A 23,487-nucleotide genomic window follows, 5' to 3' on the forward strand; every position below is an offset into this window, starting at 1 on the left:
TTAGAACATACACGTCTAAAATATTGTTTATTATACCTTCACATATAATTGATCATTTGTTTGGTGTGTTGGACTGAACTATGTCCCTCCCCCCTCAAAAAAATATGTTTAAGTTCTAATCCAAAGTACCTCAGAATGTGACCTTATTTGGAGATAGAGTCATTGCTGATATAATTCATTAAGGTGAGGTCATATTGGAGTAAGTTAAGCCACTAGGGGTGCAGAATCTGTGGCCTCCAGGCCCTATGTGACCCTCCAGATTTCCAAGTGCAGCCCTTTAACCAAATCCACATTTCACAGAAATCCTTTTACTATAAAATTTGAATTCACTCAAAAGCCTGCACAGAAGGCTACATGTGGCTGCAAGGTTACAGGTTTTCCAACCCTGCATGACTGCTGTTCTTATACATGTAAGAAGATGTGCAGGTGAAAACAGATACTTGTATAAAGGAGGAATGCCATTTAACAATGAAGGCAGAGATTGAAGTAATGCAGCTACAAGTCAAATAACACCAAAGATTGCCAGCAAACTACCAGAAAGGTGGGAAGAGATAAGGAAGGATTCCCCTACAGTTTCAGAGGGAGCCTGCATCTTGATTTCTGAGTTCTAGCCTCCAGAACTGTGAGAATCAATATATGTGGTTTGAAGTCACTCTGTTTGTTGTACCTGGTACAGCATCTTAGAAACCAACATACTCAGGTGGCGCCTGTGGCTCAAGGAGTAGGGCACCGGTCCCATATGCCGGAGGTGGCGGGTCAAACCCAGCCATGGCCAAAAAAAAAAAAAAGAAACCAACATACTTAGGTATAAAAGTTTAATTTGGAAATATTTTTTTCTAAAAATTTAATTCTTCTCTATGTCCTGGCTTCCAGTGCTGCTGAGGAAAAGGAGAAACCTATCCTGATTTCCAATCCTTAGAATATAACTTTTTATTCTTTCTGGAAACTTTTAGAATTTCCTACCTGTTCCTGGAATTCTAATATTTCAGTATGATTGTAATTTACTGAAGACAGAGAAAGGACCATTCTGTAGGAATGGACCAAAGAAAACAATCCACAATCCCAGTTTATTAAAATAGTTCCTATTCCTACCAGTCAAAGAAAAAAAAAAACATAATTATATGAGGCATAGGGTAAAAAACTTAGAAGGGCATTCGCCTTAGTAATAGAATACAATTTGTCCTACACAAAAGGTTGAATAGGTTCTACCTAACAAAGCCTACAATCAAGTCTCAAAAGAACAAAATACTTTTCAAGTAAGTAAGTTTCACAATGCCTGGAATCCTCGTTTAAAAAATAGTAGGCATGCAAGAAGTAGAAAATTATGAACCATAATGAAGAGAAAAATCAATAGAAACTGTGCCAGAAATAGCATAGCTGATAGAATTAGTAGACACAGACATTAAAATTGTCATTATAATTGTATTATGTATATTTAAGAAGCCATAGGAAATATTCAGCATGTTGTATAAAGATATAGAAGATGTAAACCACACATACCCACCCCCACTAAATCAAACTGCTAGAGATAAAACTACAAAGTATGACATGAAGAATGAACTGGATCAGTTTCAGAGACTATTAGATATAAAAAAATCAACAGAGTAAACAGACAACCTATAAAATGGGAGAAAATATTCATAATCTATGCATCTGACAAAGGGCTAATATCCAGAATCTACTAAGAACTCAAACAAATCAGCAAGAAAAAAAAAAACCTCATCAAAAAGTAGGCAAAAGACATGAACAAAAGTTTTTCAAAAGGAAATGGACAAATGGCCAACAAACATCTGAAAAATGTTCAACGTCATTAATCATCAGGGAAATGCAAATTGAAGCCACAATGAAACACCACCCTACCCCTGTCAGAATGACCACTATTAAAAAGTCAAAAACCAATAAATGGTGGCATGGATAAATAAAGGAAGGAAAGCTTATACACTGTTGGTGGAACTAAAAATTAATACAACTTCTTTTTTTGTTGTTGTTGTTGCAGTTTGGCTGGGGCTGGGTTTGAACCCGCCACCCTCAGCATATGGGGCCGGCGCCCTACTCACTGAGCCACAGGCGCCACCCAAAATTAGCACAACATCTATGGAAAAAAGTATGGTGTGTTCTCAAATAAATGTAGACTTACCATTCAATCCAGCAATCCTACTAATGGGTATCTACCCAAAGGAAGTCATTTTATCAAAAAGATACCTGCACTGTCTTTGTGTAATGTTTATTACAGCACAATGCACAATTGTAAAGATGTTGAATCAACCTAACTGCCCATCAATGTGGTATACATGTCCCATGGAGTACTACTCAGCCATAAAAAGGAATGAAATAAAATATTTTTTTTACAGCCACTTGATGGAACTGGAGACAATTACCCTAAGTGAAGTATCTTAGGAATGAAAAACCAAATACCACATGCACTCACTAATAATTGGGAGTTAAACAATGGGTGCAGACAAGCACAAAGACATGTAAAGGACACTGGAAATCAAGAAAGGGGGAGGATGCAAGAGGGGTGAAGGTAAAACTTACCATCAGGTACAATGAACATTATGCTAGTGATGGGCACACTAAAAGCTCCAATTTAAGCATTATGCAGGGTATCCATGTAACTAAAATATTTGTACCCCCTTAATATTTTGGAATTAATTTTAAAAAGATATTTTAAAAGATTACTGAACTTAAAAATATAACAATAAGAATTATCCAAAAGGAAATAGAGAATATCTTGTGAAAAACAAAATGAACAAAGCATCAGTGAGCTGTGACATGTCAGGTGGCTGAATGTACATACACTAAATGGCTCCACTAGTCCCCAAAGGAGAGGAACAGAAGAATCAGGAAGGAAAAATACTTCATGAAATAAGGGCAATGTTTCCATTTGTCTTGCTCCACCCTGTATTCCTATTGAGGCACTTCGTGGGAATTAGGCATTTAAATAACATTTAGTGAACACACTGTGACAGAACGAAATGAGGTGAGTATGAGATAAACACCTGAGTGATATTGCAGGATATTAGGGCCATCCAAGAACAAAGAGGGGCAACAATATGGAGAATAGGAAATCTTAACAGAAGTGACATGTCTTCAGTGGGGACCTGAGCAACTGGTTAAGTGTGTACAAAGTTTGGAGAATTGGAGAATAGGAAGAGATGACCAAAGGCATTCTACATAAGAACAACAAAATGAAGCCTTGGAAGCCTAGTAAACATGGCTTTGAATATACCACTCTGCCTGAAGTAATTGCTGGACTTAGCAGTAATGAGAAATGAGGTTAATTGGATGACTCAGAGTATGTAAGGTTTTAAAAATAAGAAAAGAAGGTTGGCACAATGCTTCACACCTGTAATCCTCCCCTCCATCCCAGGAGAATTGCTTGAGCTCTGGAGTTTGAGACCAGTCTGAGCAAGAGTGAAATCATCATCTCTACTCTAAATACAAAAAAAATTAGGGGGCATTGTGGCCAGGGCTTATAGTCCCAGCTACCCCAGAGGCAGAGGCAGGAAGATCCTTTGAGCCCCGGAGTTTGAGGGTGCTGTGAGTTAGTCTGATGCCACACTGCACTCTAGCCTAAGCTACAGAGTGACACCCTAAAAAAAAAAAAAAAAGAAAGAAAGAAAGAATAAGAAAAGAAATAGGAAAATGGAGAGAAACCACTGAAAGTTTCTGAACACAACTTGTAATGATGAAATCAGGCTCCAAGGTGGGTGGGGAGCATAGTGGCGACATTCATGGTAAATTAGAACCCGAAAGTATTAAAGTTGAATGGTAAATGTGGGCCAGGGGCAACAGGGGCGCAGATTATTAACCCTGTCATGAAGTGTTAAAAGACTGGATATGAAAGCACCTGACACAGTATCAGCACAGACTAAGGGCTTGGATAAATATTAGTCAAATTCATACACTAAAATTTTTCTTGGTTCATGAAATTTTCAAAGGTGGCACTAAGAATCTATAATGCATTCTTTTTAACTCCATAACATTTCATTTACATTAAGATTTCAAATCAACTTATTAAAATTGTTTCTTTGTTGTGCACCAAAGCTCCTTTTTCTGTCCCTCACCCGGGCTATGTTTCATGCTCTTTGTACTTTCAACTCTCTCAAACAGATCTGAAAGAAAGATTCAAGTCTTGGATTTTTTAAAGCCATGCTGCCGCAAAAGAATTTAAAATAAGTCATTTACACATTTGTCACGGAATCTAAGAATTTAAAAATTGAAAGAACCTCGGAGATAAATCCTCTTGTCGCACAGATGAAAAAAACTGAGGCGACGAGAAGGTTAAATGAATAGCCAGGGGGCTGTCAAGCTGGGTCTGGAAACCAGGCTACTGGATTCCTCTACGGGAAGCCAAAGGTTCCCAGAGGGAGGGATAAGGCGTGAAGCCCGAGTCAGGGAGCTAGGGTCGGGAAAGCATTTCTTCACAACCTCAGGAGGCAAAGGAACCTTGCTTCCTCTGAAGGAACTTTAGTGAGGGTGACCTTAAAAGTCTAACGAGCAGGTACCATCACCCCGGAGGATGCCCGCGAGGGTCCAAACCGCCCTCCTCCTCTCGCGGTACTTGCCGCTCTTCGCTTTTCCGGCTCCCCCGGACCCCGCCCCTCCACCGCAGCCCTTCTGTCGTCATTTCCTGTGGGTCTGACGGCTAAGGGAGAAGATGGCGGCGCTGGGAGAACCAGTGCGGTTGGAGAGAGGTAAGTGTGTCCGAGTCTTAGACTGAGATGGGTGTAGGGGTGGGAAAAGTAACACGTCGCTGGAGAGGAGTAAAGGTGGTCTAGGCTCCGAGGCCTGGAGCTAGACCGACCCTCACGCTGGCGCCAGCGAGCGTGGGCGTCCCTTCGTCCCGCTCCGGGGAGGACGCTTACGGTCTTTTAATTGATACTCACACCCCTTTTGTGTTCACACGGACGTCCTGGGGCATAGTCCAGCGAAGCACAACCTGCCTGAGTTGGTGTATATTGGCTGCACTTGTGTTTTCTGGGTGGGCACAGCAGACGAGGCATTCAGAGACCTGTAAAGCGAACAGCGAATGTCACACACCCGGTTCGGACCAACTACATTCATTGCCTCTACGTACGCAGGCACAAACCCAGTGTCTCCGATTTCCCCTGCATATCACACACGCAGTACATTTCCACAGACACTCCCTCCTTGTTTACACCCAAAGTCTTTAATTACTTTCACCACAACCTCAGTTCTATTTGGATTGGGGTATTTGCTCGCTTTGGTGCCCCGCCCAGGAACGAAGAGGATGCTTTAAAAAGAATCCGACTGATTTAGTCTTGGGAAGGAGGTTATGCAAGTAAGCTGAATAGTGGTAGATTGTAAAACATTTGCAGGTGTGGTGTTATTCATTCTTTGCAAAGCCTATAATCGCAAACTGTGGTTGGTTAATTGCTTCTTAGAGCACGCTGTCAAGGAAAATAAAACCTGTTCTGCTGAGTAATTAGAGAGCGACAAGCCTGGAAAATAACTGGCTATGCCCCTGCCAGGGTCCTGTTACAAATTGGTACAGATTTCCGGATTTCATTCTGCCCCCCACCCCCAAAATCCTTTATTTCAAGAAGTTTTAAGCATGCTTTTGACACATCAGCATTAGAAGTCACCGAAAGGATTCAGAAATACAAGTAAACATTTTGAGTACTAGTGGTAAAGTATAGGATGGACATTGAAATTGTATTGCACGTATTAACATTTACAGTAACAGTTTGAATATTAATATCTTTAAGAAAATAACTTTTTAATAATTACTGTATTTAGAAATGTCTTTCCTCATGCCGTCCCACAAACAAATGTGCGCTTAATGTTGTAAATTTACTCCTTATGGTGTTTATCATTCCTTCATCTTACCAGGCCATTAATTAAAGTATCATTTTATAACACAGGAGTAGCTACTCTGGGAAGACTTGCTAAGTTAGAACTAAAACTATGACGTCTTTCTCCTGAGTACAGAAGTACTGTGCGTTATAGATGAGAACAAATCTGTTTGCTGTTAAGAGGAGTATGTGTTTTTGTTTGAAACTAGTTATAGGATTCTAACATGTTGATGGTCTTTTGTATTTTTAAGTGAAGCATAAAATGTGGAACTTCACTTCTGACATTTAGTTTTGTACTCATGACTTTGTTTTTGCTTTTTTGAGTTCTTTTCTGTTCTACCATAAAATTAAGGGGTTGGCCCCTCAATAGGATAAATTACAGTCAGCCCTTCATATACATTGGCTCCACATTCATGAGTTTAGCCAACTGCAGATCAAAAATTTGAGGGGAATAAAAACTTGCATCTGTACTGAACATGTACGTTTTTTTGCTCGTCATATTCCCTACACACTATAACAACTATTTATATAGCATTTACATTGTATTAAGTATTGTAAGTAATCTAGAGATGATTTAAAGTATGTGGGGTTTTGTGCATAGATTATATGCAAATACTCTGCCATTTTTTATCAGGGACATGAGCATCTGCAGATTTTGGTATCCATAATATATGAGGTAGGTCCTGGAACCATTCCCCAAAGATATCAAGGTGATTGTACCAGCCATTTAGCAGGATAAAAAAGTCAGATGACATCAATTCTAATTCTTACTTAGTATTCTAACAGACACTACTAACACATGCTCCCAACAATCCTACAGTGAATAATTAGTACATCTTATAAAAATCGCATGCACATGATTTAGTGTCTTCTGAATCATCAAAACATTTAGTGGAGCACAACTTGAGCACATATTAGGTACAGTTTATATTTAGTAAGGAGTATTTAACTTTCTACAATATTTTTGTTAATTGGAAATTTTTATATGGCTTACATGTTGTACCTATAAATCATGATAATTGATGTCTCCATTTATCAGCCATTTGTGTGGTGGAAAATCAAAATGGGGAATGTCTGTGTTCCCATTGTATTTGATTAACAGTTTAAGCTGTTTTTACTTGAAAGAAAAATTTCCCTATCCTTTATTTTAACATTAAATTAGGAACTTCTTCCACTTAAATCAAAAAGAGGTAAAGGAATAGTAGATACTCTGGCCCCCTGGGTGTAAAAAAGAGTATTTGAAAAGAAATCATAGTAGATAGTCATTAACAGTGTTATGATCTTGATTCTTTTGAAACTTCATAATTCATAAAACTTATCTTCACACTTCCCAGTGAGAACTAACATGCCTCATGCTATGTATGTTGTAAAAATATATGTAACGCCTTAAAATTTCTTGATTCGTTGGTGCCTGTGTAATATAACATTTATGTTTGCTGGGCCACTTTTTATGATTATTTGGTTCAGTCATCAGCTGAACTTACAAATTCCACACTCGTACAGAGAAGGTATTGTTATTTCCATTTTACATTGAAAAAAACTGAACCATAAGGATGTTAAATAACTTTCCCATGGTCACACAGGTACTATTAAGACCAGATAAACAAAGCTAATGTTTTTGTTTTTCTCTTTTGTAAACCTGTGTATTCAGTTGAACTTGTCTGAATTAAGTCATTGTGTTAATGATGCTCAGTTGAAAACAAACCAGTTGATATTTGTTTGTAAGTTGTTGTTTTTTTAATTCATTTGTACTGCTGTTTGTGTGTGTCCCAATCACATACTGCATCTGTTACTGAACAGTTGGTATCTATCTAAATATGTATCATGTTTCCTTCAGGAAATGAACAGTGATTTCACTAGTGTCTTGTACCGCCAGTGGTTTCATTACTAATAATGATAATTAGGTAAATTTTTTTTACTAAATAGTTTCTGATAATACAGCCAGCTTTTCTGAAGGAGTATAATGTTCATGTGTCTGTCACATTTGAGCCCCAGTCCTTTTCTGTGACATTCACTATTTTGTATTTAGTTTGCCTGTGTCTCTCAAAGATGTTGTTTTCCAAATTTTATATCTCTACAACAAAAGTATTTTTTACTAATATGCAAAATTTAGCGTTCTTCTCATACTTTACATTCCCACCCTCCATGTACACATTCACAGTCTCTTCTCCCACATACATGTTTGTGTACTCATACTTATTTTCTTTCTATCTTCTACATACCTCTTGTTAGTCCTTGAGGAAAGAATCCTGTTATACTCTTACATAGGCATTGAGAGAATCCTCAGAGAAAATTGTCTATTGGTGTGTGTGTTTAACTCTAGATATTTGTAGAGCAATTGAATTGTTGGAAAAACTACAAAGGAGTGGAGAGGTGCCACCACAGAAACTTCAGGCTTTACAAAGGGTCCTTCAAAGTGAGTTCTGCAATGCTGTGAGAGAGGTGAGTAAATGTGATTAAGATTTACTAAAATTTTGGGGCGGCGCCTGTGGCTCAGTGAGCAGCCCCATATGCTGAGGGTGGTGGGTTCAAACCCAGCCCTGGCCAAACTGCAACAAAAAAATAGCCGGGTGTTGTGGCGGGCGCCTGCTAAGGCAGGAAAATCGCCTAAGCCCAGGAGTTGGAGGTTGCTATGAGCTGTGTGACGCCACGGCACTCTACCGAGGGCAATAAAGTGAAACTCTGTCTCTACCAAAAAAAAAAAAAAGATTTACTAAAATTTTGAGTTAATTAGGTAAGTTAATTAGGTAGGTTAATTAGGTAAGTTAATTAGGTAAAAACTCTGAAGTTTGGGTTCAGAATTTAAGAAAAACTTTAGAGAACATTAGAACCTATCCCTTTCATTTTTGAAATTCTAATAGAAAAACATTTTACAAAGATACATAACTTTGCCTAAAATTTTAACACATTAACTTCACAAGAGATTCAAATGTGGCATGTTCTTAGATTTAAAATAAGGATGATAACTCTGGGTTTTGCAGGTATATGAACATGTCTATGAGACTGTGGACATCAGTAGCAGTCCTGAAGTGAGAGCTAATGCAACTGCAAAGGTACAGTTTTTTAATTCACTAAAAGTGAGAATTATTCATAAATTAAAGGTTTAAAATAGTTACTAGATTCATAATAAACTTATTTTGAAGACTAACATTTATCTTTCAAGCTACACTAAACTTTTCAAGTACCGAGAAGGAGGACTCTTTTATTGGCTCTACATAAGGTATTTCATTATGCAGTTTAGATAATGGGTTGAAAATGTATTTGCAGGCTCCGCGCCTGTGGCTCAAGCGGCTAAGGCGCCAGCCACATACACCTGAGCTGGCAGGTTCAAATCCAGCCCAGGGCCCGCCAAACAAGAAATGACGGCTGCAACCAAAAAAAGTAGCCGGGCGTTGTGGCGGGCGCCTGTGGTCCCAGCTGCTTGGGAGGCTGAGGCAAGAGAATCACTTACGCCCAGGAGTTGGAGGTTTCTGTGAGCTAAGATGCCATGGCACTCTACCCAGGGTGACAGCTTGAGGCTGTCTCAAAAAAAAAAAAAGAAAATGTATTTGCATACAAATAATGTATGTCATGCAATACATAATTGTGTTGCATACGATATACATATTATACATACGTGTAAATTTTGTGTTGCATACGATATACATATTATACATACATGTAAATTTTCATCAAATTCTGAGGTATGAATGATTTTTGTTGATGAGGACACATCAAGATTAGGTTATTGCCCCAAACCACACAAATAATAAATAATTGGTAGAGCTAGTGTGCTTTCCCAGATTTCTCTTTACTTCTTTTCCCTAACTCTGTAACTATGGTATAATGTCAGTAGTAGGTTACCTCTTCAAGCTACAGATGGCAGGCTTATGTGCATTTTTGTGCCAGTGTTTTCCTCAAATAATGTAGGCATTGACTTCATGCCATGTGTGGCTAGAATAAGTCAATATCAGGAGTAAGTGACTTGTATTATAATTAGTCTCTTGTGCAGTTGTTCTCAACCTTCCTAATGCCACTGCCCTTTAATATAGTTGCTGTGGGTCGCAACCCACAGGTTGAGAACTGCTGCTCTAGTGAGTAATTTTACATTGAGAGTTACTGGCTTACAAAATACTTGATTCTCTATTGAAACCAACCACTTAAACATAAGAGTGTAATTTATCAGAATAGAAAAGACCATAGAAACTTGGTGTTAATTCCTGAGTTATATGACCTTTATAGCTTACTGAATTTTCTAAGCCTTAGTTCCACTATCTGCAAAATGAGGCCTTTTTCAGAACTTTAAAGATAGTGATATTTTTCTGCCCCCCTCCCATTTTTACTCATGCATCTGATCCATCACAAAAAAAGGTACCAGATTACTTAATTACTTTTAAAAGCAAAATGAAATAGAAAATTCCAACTTTAGAATTATTCTAGCCTAAACTCAAGCTTTAAAGAATATACGTATCTGCTCAGGCTGACTGGCCCCTCTTCCAATTACTGACCACAGCAGAAAAAAAAAGAATATACATATCTGTTTCATCTTCTGTGGGGTTTTTAGTTCCAATTACATAGGACTTTGCAAAAGGATGAGCACTGGATGGGCTAGGGCAGTGGTTCTCAACCTTCCTAATGCCGCAACCCTTTAATACAGTTCCTCATATTGTGGTGACCCCCAACCATAAAATTATTTTCATTGCTACTTCATAACTGTAATTTTGCTACTGTCGTGAATTGTAATGTAAATATCTGACATGCAGGATGTATTTAGGCGACCCTTGTGAAAGGGTCATTCGACCCCCAAAGGGGTCACAACCCACAGGTTGAGAACCACTGGGCTAGGAGTAACCTGAAAAATCTTTCAATATTTCCCACATAAACCAAGTATTTATTCTTTTCATTTGTCATCTCATAAACTTGGTTAACTTACCTACTCACAACTACCAATGAATCTGTGGAATTTCAGACATCAAAAATATGTCTCAGAAGTTAATGACTATTGTTAAAGTAAGGAAGTTTTATATGTTACTGATTTGACACAAATGAACAGATATTGGCAAGGGAGAAAATAAATTGGAGGCAACTCACAAAAGCCTATTCTGTGAAAGATATATTTTATAAGCATTCAAAGCTTGTTATTATTTTTACTGACCATTTCAACACTTGATTAGTAATTGGTCTCTGATAGCAACTTTTGACATCTGGAAGTATGGTTTTCAGTGTTTAAGTGGGCCACTTCTCTGATGTCTGATGTCAGATGCCAGATGCATGCAGCCTTGTCCTCAATGTGCAATACAACAGCAGTGCAGTGTGGTAACTGAATGGTTGTACTGCAGAGCACAGTCCCCTAGGAGTGGGCACAAGTGCTCTCGGGAGCAACCAGGAAATGCTGTTGTTTGGTATCTTAGACTTGACTTTGTCAAACAGCTCTTTATACACCTTCCTTTGTTTTTCATACATTAATCAATGAACATAAGTAGCTTTTTAAAAAATTATGTCTTGGCTGGCATAGTGGCCTGTAATCCCAGCACTCTGGGAGACCGAGGTGGGTAAATTGCTTGCACTCAGGAGTTTGACCAGCCTTAGCAAGAGCGAGACCTCATCTCTAAAAATAATCAGATATTGTGGCAGGTGCCTGTAGTCCCAGCTACTTGGGAGGCTGAGGCAAGAGAATCACTTGAGCCCAAGAGTTTGAGGTTGCTGTGAGCTGTGACACCACAGCACTCTACCCATAGTGACCAAACGAAACTCTGTCTCAAAAAAGAAATGTGTCTCAAAAGTAATTTTTAAGAAGAGATAAAAGAACTGAAATATTGAAGGTCATATTTTTAATTGCATAAAATTTTCTTTCAGGCTACTGTTGCTGCATTTGCTGCCAGTGAAGGACATTCTCATCCTCGAGTTGTTGAGCTACCAAAAACAGAAGAAGGCCTTGGATTCAATATTATGGGAGGCAAAGAACAAAACTCTCCAATCTATATTTCTCGAATAATTCCAGGTGGAATTGCTGATAGACACGGAGGACTCAAACGAGGAGATCAGCTCCTTTCTGTGAATGGAGTGGTAAGAATGAATTTTATTTCTATTTGTAATAATGTGTTGTGACCACTTGAGGGCATATTTGAGTTACAGACGCAGAAGATGTAAGGGGAAAACCTAAGAAACTAGTTTAGAAATCCTTCAGAAGGAATCCTGGTCAGTAGTAGTTACTACAGTGGTACTTTTTTTTTTTTAAGCATTTCAAGGCTGGGTATGCTGGCTCATACCTGTCATCCCAGTAGCTTGGAAGGCTAAAGCAGGATCAGTTGAGGCCAGGAGTACAAGATTAGTCTAGGCAACACAGTGAGACCCTGTCCCTACAAAAATATTTTTTAAAAATCAGCCAAGCCCAGCACTTGGGAGGCTGAGGCAGGTGGATTGCCTGAGCTCACAAGTTTGAGACCAGGTTGAGCCAGAGTGATACCCCATCTCTAAAGAAATAGTTGGGCATTATGGTGGGCACCTATAGTCCCAGCTATTTGGGAGGCTGAGGCAAGAGGATCACTTGAACCCAAGAGTTTGAGGTTGCTGTGAGCTATGATGCTACGGCACTCTACTGAGGGTGACCAAGTGAAACTCCGCCTCCAAAAAAAAAAAAAAATAAGCAGGTGTGGTGGCGCACTCCTGTAGTCCTAGCTGCTGGAAGGGCTGAGGTGGAAGGATTGCTTGAGCCTAGAAGATGGATGACAGTGAACTCTGATCATGCAAGGCGGGGGAGGGGAGGACACAAACACTTTAAGTGTGTTTTACTTCTTTCCAGTGAAAAGTAGCAGTGCTCTCAAGGCTTACTGTGGTTTTATTAATGATGTAATTAAACTCTTTAGTAGTTTAGGCAATACATTAAATTAGAAATCTACCCTAATTTTACTTTTGTAGAATGGCATTTGCTTGATTAATTTCTCTCTTACGTACAATGATATGCTAATTATAGTAGACCTTCCATAGCTAACCACCTCCCTACGTTCCCCACTCCCTTAAGTTGACCTAATTTTCATAGACCAGACATGCACCACAGATACACATCAGTACAATAGGCTTAATTTCTTCTTTTAACCACCTCCAGATGTTGACCAGTTTGTTACAACCCCTTGGGTGGTCAGCTTACAGAGGTTCTACTGTATTTGGATCTTAAAAGCAATTTTAGACTATAAATATGATGTAGGAGAGGATTTCACAGTGATTAAAATGATAAAGCAGGATTATTTCCGAGTTTCATACTGTTGAAATGATATTAAAACTTTGTTACTTAATGTATCTTAAACATTTTTGTATTTCAGGTTACTTTCAAAACCTAGTTATTAATGTGTGTTTTTTTTCTAGAGTGTTGAAGGAGAACATCATGAAAAAGCTGTAGAACTGCTGAAAGCTGCTCAAGGAAAGGTTAAATTAGTTGTTCGATATACACCCAAAGTCTTGGAAGAAATGGAGTCCCGCTTTGAAAAAATGAGATCAGCAAAACGCAGGCAACAGACCTAATACAGTTCAAAACTTGATATTCCATTTTGCTTTTTAGCTAGAGAAGTTTTACTTGTGACCTACTGATGGCTGCAATGCCAATGATTGTAAAAAACAAAATCTTCCCATGAAATTCTCCTTGCCATTTTATAAATGCCTATTTTAACATCATTTATGGTTCCAGAGATGCATACACTTTTTTCTGAAAAGAAAAAGTAAAAGGTGTTGAGAAAAAGATGTGGGGCAGTGACAGTCAAAATCCACATGCACTGCCTCGATGTCAGGTACAGGGAGGAATCAACACAGACGTACAGACTTTAGTGTTTCACAGTCTCATTAAAAAAAAAAAAAAAAAAGCAAAGGATAAATCTAGGTTTCCATTCTGACAAAAACAAAAATCTCACCCAGAAACTATCCTGAGCCTCTGCAGGCTCTGGGAAGCACAGCGACTCTGGCTGGCATCTGTCCTGCTGTTTTTACAGGCCTTTTTCAAATACAGATTTTGTCATAAACTTGTTATACATTTTTTAAGATGCTTTTTTAATATTAAGATGTACTTTTACATTCTTAATCTTTTTTTAGAAAAAAAATGTTTTCTTCATTTGGCTGCTTGTTTAAAAGGTACTCCAGTTTCTTGGTTTTTTCTTTTTTGTTTGTTTGTTTGCTTAATTACTCAAATTTTTTAACAAGTGAAATTTCTTTACCTTTGAAATTTCCTTAATTTCCAAGAATTTGAACATAACAGTCTCACTTACAGCAGTTCACACTGTCAGTGTTAACATCACTGCTGCATTTTGTACTTTGAACACATACACATAATCAATGATAAATCATAACTCAGCACAGTGGAAGTTTTTTACTTTTAAGCATGATGTTTAATGGGTATTCATTTATACTGATTGTAAAAGTAAAGTTTTTAAACACTGAAACAATCATTGCTAAAATATGTATGCTTAATATTTGAGCATTGAGGCTGGAGGACATAATTTGGTTGTTAGCATTTCATTCTTTTCTATTTATATTCAACAGTACGTCATAAATTATACATATAAAACAGGATCAGATTTCATCTATTGCAGATTTTTAATGCTATTCTTATTTACGTATACAGTATTTCATATATTTTGGTCCTTTCACTCCTAGAGATGAACTAATTCTTTGGTAGGAAATAGCATAAGCAAGGAGGAAAAAGTGATACCTTTTAATTTCACTAGTCTCAAGTTGTATGTTCTTACTAGCCCAATTTAAAAAATTAATTTTAAATAGGAAGAAAATAGGATATATTTAAGAAACAGAAATTATGAGGCGAGTATTCATAAAAAATTTGTAGATGCTGTCAAACTAAGAACTCAAAATATTTGGATTTAGAGATGCAGTCTTTATGTTTCAAATATGACGATGGGGATTTTGAGAGAGACTATTTCATTTGTCCACTGGATGTCACTGTTTTACCAAAAGGCAGCTATTAGTGAACAACTGGGACTAAGGTCTTCCAAAGGCTGAAATGACAAGAGTTGAGGTTCGTTTTCAGTTACAACTTAAAGGAACATTTGTACTTTTAAAAGAATTTTTAGTGACAGATGCTAAAAAGAAGATAATGGATTTAAATATGTAGGGAATTTGACATTATTATTGACCCTGTGTAAAAAGTGGGCATTTTGTCATATTCCTTTAGGAAGAATAGCAACGTATGCTTTTTTCTGCATGCATGTTTGTGAGCATTGTGAGTCTTAGAGGATTATTCCAGTCTTCAATGATTTTTCAGAATAAAAGTCAATCAGCCTTGTTATTTATCATTTAGGTATTGAACACTGGATTGCATGGTTGAACGTGTCTTTAATCCACACAAAATGTGCTTGTTATTGATAGGATCATGTTAAATTGTGTATTTTCAAGATTAATTGATGTTTTTAAAATGTTGAGACCAAAGTAGTATAGAAGAGGTATGGACTTAATTTAATTTAATTGTATAATTATTAGAGATATTTGTTACAGAGCTTTATATATTAAAGAGAGTTATTGGTGCATATACAAACAGTAATATTATGCTAGTATTCTTGCATTATAGGGTAAGTAAACCCTAAGAAATTTTATTTTAGTAGAGCTACAGGTGCAGTAGCTTTTAAGGATATATCAGCATTTCATTATAAATTACAGCTTCCTGGTTCAATGTCTCCACTATTTCAGAACTTTCAGCCAAGTTAAATCTTTTTTGGTGTTGCAGCTTAGTAAGTTAAGCTATTTTTTTTTCTTCTACAGTAATCCACAATCTGTTCTTTGTGTGAGTTGGCACTTGTTTGTAATTCTTAAAATAAGGATAGTCTAAAGAAACCAAATACAGTAGTTTGGCTTGCTACTGTTGAGCATGAGTAACAGTAATTTGTTTTCATTAATGCAGTTTTTATAGTGTATGCCAAAATTTTAAATCTTGACCATAGAAAATACAGTGATTCAGTGGCAATGATGTATAGTAGTGGTCCAGTATAGTGAGGAAATGAAGGGAATTTTCATTTTATAAATGGATGATTCATGAATAAATCTAGGCACACATCATGTATTTGGAATTTGATCTATAAATTACAGATAGAAATTATTCCTCTTGCCCAATTTCCATTTATTTTCTTGGTATTACAAAATAGATTGATTAAGTGGTTCTCAACCTTAGCTGGATATTAGAATGCCCTACAGAACTCTAAAAAATATTGTTACCTTAGTCTCATTCTATAACAGCTAAATCAGAATCACTCTTTAAAAAAAAATAAAATAAAAAGTTTTCCAAGTAGTTTTAATAGATACCCAGGGGTGAGATTCACTAGTTTTCCCTATTATAAAATGATCTGGTTACACTGGACTCTTGGAAGTATCAGAATAGAATCATTCAAATTGTAGCTCCTTAATGAATGATTACATTTCTTAGTAATTTCTTTAGGAACAAAAAATATTTGGCCGTCCTTATTTGGCAAATAACTACAGTCTTTTTTTTTTTCCTTTAAATAATACCTACCAGTAGTTTAAATGTAAACTTTTAGTGCTTATCTTTCTGCCCCCTGTTGCCTTTAAAATACGTAAAAATAAGTTGTATTATTTGAGAAAGCATGTTTAAAAATTGCAGATGAGAAATACTGTCATTGATAATTATGTGCTGTCCTAACGTGACCACTTTATCCATTAGTATAATAGTGATTATAGGCTAGTTCTTTAGGATTTGATGAGAGTGAGTGAGTGTGTATTTGTGTGTGTGTTTTAAATCGTGTCCTCCTCTTCTGTATTTTTTTGCTCAAGTATTTAAGTAATTTGGCTCAAATACTTTGTTTACAATTAAAGTGGATATTATAGCATTTAATAGAAGAAATGGTTATGGCTTATCTGAAAAGAATGTTAGCATGCCTTGGTGTAGATGTAAAAGAATACCTGTTGTGAATATTTTATAATGTGGAATGATCATTGAAATATCAAGAACTCTAGTAATTACATTTCCTGAATAAATGTATGTTTATGAATTTTCTAACTTACATTCTGTTGTCGCCTGTGTCAACAGTCTGGTTTTATAATTTTTATTATCTAAAATTCACTAGTAGTGTATCTTCAAAGGCTGTTGCAGTTACGGTTAAATAGTGAAAAACAAATCACTTAATTATTAATTTTTAAGAACTTTCAAACTAATTTGTATATGGATATGGTTTTTAAAAATACTGGCAAATGTTATGCTTCTACTTTTTTAGTTTGTGATAAATATATCCCAAATGAATGTAAAATAACACTTTTCAGTACATGACTTCATTTATCAATGTAATTCTGATTTTAAGGCTTATTTAAATAAATTTGTATAAGCTATGTCCTTGTTCTTAAGATTTGAAAAATGGATGTAACTACACAATAGATATGTTTCTCAAGGCTATGTATAAAGCAACTTTTACATAAGCATAATTCATGGTGGCTGCTGAAATGCAACTTTGAATTTCTATATTTGCTTTCTCTTTCATAAAATTTAACTAAAGAAAACGTTTTCTTGTGTTATTTCAAGACTGGAAAGTATGACATGTGTTTGAGAGCACAGATTCTGAAACCCAGCAATTCTGGTTTGTATCCCAGTTCCACCATCACTATGAATTAATCTTAGACTAATTACCTATCTTCTCCATGCTAAGATGCCTATACATGTTAGACCATGTATATAGAAAGCCCTTATAAAAGTGCCTGGCATAGTACTAGTATTTTCTTTTTTCAGGTAAAATTGCTTCAGGACATAATAAGGTAAAGGAAATAATTCTAGTCACATAATTAAAATTAGCAAGTTCTTGTTTTTGATGCCAAGAAAACAGGTGAACTTTAAATTACTCTTGAAAACTTTAGGAAGAATAAAATTCCTAAGAATCAGATTTCTGTCTGCACTGATCAGAGTAACCCATGGAGTTTTTAGTGTTGAAGCCACATTCAAAATGAAAACCATTAAAAAAATCCAAGTAAAGATTTGGTAAATGGGAAAGGTAATTTGTAAGGAAAAGATGACCTACCTCTAGAGAGAGTGGATTACCGGAGTAAGTGTTAGTACAAAGCATCACACCATCATTAACTTTAGAAAGCCTAGAAATCTGCCAAACAACCAGGATACAACAAAAAACGTTTAGTGTTAGACCTCAGTTTCTTCACAACTTTTAAAGCAGCCATGGAAAACTGATACAAGAATCTGCCTTTCACTACCAAAAAGGAGTATTGAAGCACAATTAAATGTGCAATAAAGTTTCCAATAGCAGTCGTTTTCACTAAGAAAAGATGAGATTCTTGGCCCTTGGGGGATGAGGAGAAAGCATACTGTGGTGTTTTCCATGGTTGAAATGCTTCCTTAGAAACCTTCCTTACAAACCTAGCTCTGTAATTGAGTTTGTGCCTCCAAGTCCCCTCCTGGGTTCATCAGCCCCTCAGCTTCCTGATTTTAGGCTGTTTTGCATGGCTGCATCACTCTCAACACAAGGTCTTACCAGGAGTTGGCATTGTCAGGTAATCACATCCTTCAGCACTGAGGGGAGAAGTTTCTGCAGCAGCCCTCAAGAGTGTGATGGAATTTGTATTTAGCTGAGGGTGTAAAGGTTTGTGGAAGCTCCTTACCATCCATTCGTCTGCAAAGCATTGATTGAACAAGAACTGATGATGTTGCTCCCTCCTTAAAAACTCCATTGCACTTAGGATAAAATCCAAACACATTAGCATGACCTAAAATCTTTTGCCTACTCCATTCCCTTCTTCCTGTCAGGCCTCATCTCAGTCCACTGCCCCACTCTCGTTCTACTTTACACCAGATTCTCCTGGATGGAAGGCTTTCCTTCTGGTCCTTCCACTAAGTAGTTGCCCCTCATTCAAGTGTCAGCAGAATTTGCCACTTCTCTTAAGTCCACTGTATCTAAAGGTAAGTTCCTTGTACTTTGCTAGAATGGTAATCCCTTGTTTATATTAACATGCTTAATTGTGTCTTTTCCATTAGAATTTAAGTTCCATGACATCAAGACGGATCACAACTATATCCCCTTCACTTGGCACGGTGCCTAAAACATGGTATCCTTTTACTTGTTATTCCTTATTGAATTGGCTTATTTTCCAGTGGCGCCCATAGCTCAGTGGGTAGGGCGCCGGCCATGTCCACCAAGCCAGGCAGGTTCGAATCTGGCCTGGGCCAGTAAAGAATGAAAACTTCAACAAAAAATAGCTGGGTATTTTGGCGGGCGCCTGTAGTCCCAGCTACTTGGGAGGCTGAGACAAGAGAATCACTTCTGCCCAAGAGGTTGAGGTTGCTGTGAGCTGTGACTTCATGGCATTCTGCCAACGGCGACATAATGAGCCTCTGTCTCAAAAAAAAAAAAGAATTGGCTTATTTATTTTCTATAACTCCACAGGTAGATCATGAATTTACATTGCAACTATATAAAAACAATGACAATGAGGCATGCATACGGTAGGCACAGAATGTCAGTCAATCTTGATGTTAAGTGTTCTAGAAAGGCTGAAGTTAACATTTTCATCAAACTTTTATCACCTCCATTAAAATGCCAAGTACTGTGTAGAGAGAACAACAATGAGGGTTGCTTTAATATTTTATATATATATATTTCAACAGATATTAATAGTAGCTAAATTTTGTTTAAAGATTTTCTTAGGTATCACAACAAATTAATGAAGTATTGTGCACTGCTAACCAAGACATGATTTTTAAAATATTGTATAATTTAAAGGCCAGTCACAGTGGCTCACAGTTGTAAGCCTAGCACCCTGGAAGGCTGAAGCAGGAAGATTGTTTAAACTCAGGAGTTCAAGATGAGCCTGAGCAAGAGTGAGACCCTGTTTCTACTAAAAGTAGAAAAATTAGTTAGGTCTTGTGGCACCTGCCTGTAGTCCCAGCTACTTGAGAGGCTGAGGCAGGACAATGAGACTTTTTTTTTTTTTTTATTAAATCAGAACTGTATACATTGATATGATCATGGGGCATCATACATTCGCTTCATAGACCATTTGACACATTTTCATCACAATGGTTAACATAGCCTTCATGGCATTATCTCAGTTACTGTGCCAAAACATTTACATTCTACATTTACCAAGTTTCGCAAATACCCCTGTAAGATGCACCACAGGTATGATCCCACCGATCCCCCTCCCTCTACCCACCACCCCCTCCCTCCCCTCCCTAAGTCATGGAAAAAGCCCAAGTGCCCATCGATCCACGAATGGATTAATAAATTGTGGTATATGTACACCATGGAATATTATGCAGCCTTAAAGAAAGATGGAGACTTTACCTCTTTCATGTTTACATGGATGGAGCTGGAACATATTCTTCTAGGTAAAGTATCTCAAGAATGGAAGAAAAAGTACCCAACGTACTCAGCCCTACTATGAAACTAATTTGGGGCTCTCACATGAAAGCTATAACCCAGTTACAACCTAACAATGAGACTTGAATGAGCCCAGGAGTTTGAGGTTGCTGTGAACCATGATAACACCACTGCACTCTACCCAGGGTGACAGAGCAAGACTGTCTCAAAAAAAAAAAGTAATTTTTAAAAATATCAGAAAACACATGGTGGAAAAAATTTTGTACTTAACTTTCAATTCTGCCACTTACTATTTGATCCTTAAATCTTAATTTCCTTATTGTATAATGAGGGATGTTGGTGGTTTCCAATCTGATTGTGTTTCTTCATTCCTTGGAATAAAGTCTTCTCTTTAGCCAAAGCCTAATACATTGTGATCAAAAACTCTGGTTCAAGGAGTCAGGGGTTCTGAGGCTGCCCCACTTCCAGTCTTCCAGGCGTAAGCGTTCCTCTGAGCACAGTTCAAAAATATAAGTCCTAAATTAATAGAAGTGTGTGCCATTAAAAACATAGTCCTAGATGATTGCTAAAGTCCATTTCTGTTCTAAAAGTAGAATGATATTAAAATGCAGTTGGCTTGATGTGAATGATTTTTATCATGTGACATATAAACTAAATCATTTATGCACAAAGAAGCGTTAGCTATAATATCAGAAATATGGATGCATGTGCCTAGCTGCCTTTCACTAAGCATATACTAGGCACTGAACCTAATCCTTACAGCCACTAACAAGGCAGGTGTTATTCCACTTTCACACAATCAGGGAGACAACATCGTTTTTCCAGAATCACATACTTAGTGATTCATGCAGTCAAGATTTAATCTTTTTGATACCCATACTTTTTCTCCAATACTATATTGCACTTTTAGCTAGATTTTGTCTCTCATTCACTTTACTTTTTAAGTTTCTGGTTGATTTTTTTGTTGTTGTTATTGTTTATTTCAATTTGAGCAATGAATTTTTTTAATCCAAAGACAAAAATCAATATATACTGCTATAAGTTACAGGAAAGGACGAATGATATAGTTACAAAATATGGAAGGCCTTTCCAGGTTATCACTAATACAGCAAATACATGCCGATGCTTATGAAGATTTGCTAACAAAATCCCATTTCTCATGTGTTCATTCTTTTCTTTTTAATTAGGGTTTTTTTTCTTTTTTTAAATTTCTTTTTTTTTTCTTTTTTTAAATTTCAAATTAATATGAGGGTACAAATTTTTAGACTGCCTCACTTCCGGGATTAAGTTCCGGTTGTAAAAGAGCCCTTCACCCAGAGGGCATGTTATACACCCTCACAATAGGTGAGATCCTGCCACATGCCCTCCCCCATTATACCCACATACTACACTATATTTTTGTTTTATTGTTTATATATTGGTTTAATATCAGTATTGAGTGCATTAGATATTCATTTTTTGATTCTTGTGATATTTTACTGAGAAGTGTTTCAGCTCCATCCAGGTAAACGCAAAAGATGTGAAGTCTCCATTTTTTAAATAGCTTAATAGTATTCCATGGCATATATATTATACACATACCATGGTTTGTTGATCCATTCATGGGTTGATGAGCATATTGTTGTTGTTTAGATGTTTTCTCTTTTGAACTAAATCCCTGTGTCACCACAGTAGCAATATTAATTTAGCCAGTGAATTATGTCAATATTCAATTGAGTATTTTCCAGTTGGCATTTTTTCCTTAGTACATACTATACAAGTATTATTCCATTAAACAACATCAGCACATTGACAATAACACTTCCTGCCTATTGAGTTACTTTGTATCACGGAATTATAAATAAATAGGTTGTTGCAATTAAAAATGTTAAGTTATCAATGACTCAAAAATGACAGCAATAAAAGCGAATTGCAGAGCAAAAAACAATTTTAAATAAAAATAGCATTTTAAGGGGCGGCGCCTGTGGCTCAGTGAGTAGGGCACCGGCCTCATATGCCGAGGGTGGCGGGTTCAAACCCAGCCCCAGCCAAACTGCAACAAAAAAATAGCTGGGCGTTGTGGCGGGCGCCTGTAGTTCCAGCTGCTCGGGAGACTGAGGCAAGAGAATCGCGTAAGCCCAAGAGTTAGAGGTTGCTGTGAGCCGTGTGACGCCACAGCACTCTACCCGAGGGCGGTACAGTGAGACTCTGTCTCTACAAAAAAAAAAAAATAGCATTTTAAATATTATTAGAAATGGCAGAAAGGACTAACTGAAGAAGTGACAATGGAAAAAGTTGGAAGGAGGAAAGTTAGCTATGGTTTTACACATTTCAATAAAATGAGCTTAATTTTGAGTTTCATCTTAATGGGTAGAAACCATAAAATGAACGTACTCATTCACTCAATGTGTATTTATTGAGCATCTACGTACTGGGCAGTGTGTTCAAGACACAACAGTAAACAAGACAAGTCCTGTTGATAAGGAGGTCGTGTCGTGAAAGAGATAGATGAACAAAAACAATGTAATTTTGGGTGGTGATGAGAGTCATGAAGTCCAGCAGCATAGGAGGACCAGAAACCAATAAGGACAATACGACCCGGTGTGGTGGCTCACACCTGTAATCCCAGCACTCTGGGAGACCCAAGCGGGAGGATCACTTGAGCATAGGAGTTTGAGGCCTCCGTGAGCTAGGATGACGCTACTGCCCTCCAGCCTGGGCAACAGACCACTCCCGATGTAAGTAGACAGTAAGTATTTATTGAGAGAATAGTTTAAGTGCTATGGTGCTGTTGTACTGGAAAAGTTTCTAGGAAGATGACATTTGAAGAGAGACCTGACCGATGTGAATTGAAGAAGCCATCCCTGCCAATATCTAGAGTTGTGGTTTTTAACTCATTCTCCCTCATCTCTCCTCCCCATTGTTCTAAGCACAGTAAGAAATGAATGGCAGATGGTGGCCAAAATATTACTTTGTTATTTATTCATTCATACTGGCCACAGATATTTGTCGAATGTCTACTCTGGGCCTTCGTGTTGGGAATTCTGTAGAGAACAAAGTGAAGCTCGTGCCTTCAATCAGCTTATATTCCTCTGTTCAAAGCTTGAGAAGAAAATCGGCTTCCTAGAAATTGGCCAGACTGATCCCCACCCAGTCACAGGCTCCCTGGGCCCGGACAGAGAACTCCAACCTTCCCCAGCCTGCAGGGGCAGTCCCTGCCCACCCCTAGGCTTGGACAGGATGCTCAGTCCATCCCCCAGGAGCGGCGGGTCCAAGGGTGCAGGAAGTTAGCACTGAGCACGGAGGGAGAAGTAAAACCTAGAAAATGTGGTGTCCCAGAAGCCAGGTGTAGTCATGAATATATAATTTTGTGAGCAGAATAGGTGGAA

General features: G+C 37.5%; 1 protein-coding gene across 1 annotated transcript; it reads left to right on the forward strand.

The window, feature by feature from the left end:
* Nucleotides 1-4,623: 4,623 nt before the first annotated feature.
* On the forward strand, nt 4,624-17,129 carry LIN7C (lin-7 homolog C, crumbs cell polarity complex component). The gene is made up of 5 exons (XM_053562091.1): nt 4,624-4,697; nt 8,143-8,261; nt 8,801-8,872; nt 11,655-11,864; nt 13,161-17,129. The coding sequence occupies exons 1-5, from the start codon at nt 4,661-4,663 to the stop codon at nt 13,314-13,316; spliced, it is 594 nt and encodes a 197-aa protein (XP_053418066.1). The 5' UTR covers nt 4,624-4,660; the 3' UTR covers nt 13,317-17,129.
* The last annotated feature ends 6,358 nt before the right edge of the window (nt 17,130-23,487 follow it).

The sequence above is a fragment of the Nycticebus coucang genome, chromosome 14 (genome assembly GCF_027406575.1).
Source record: "Nycticebus coucang isolate mNycCou1 chromosome 14, mNycCou1.pri, whole genome shotgun sequence".
Taxonomy (NCBI): domain Eukaryota; kingdom Metazoa; phylum Chordata; class Mammalia; order Primates; family Lorisidae; genus Nycticebus; species Nycticebus coucang.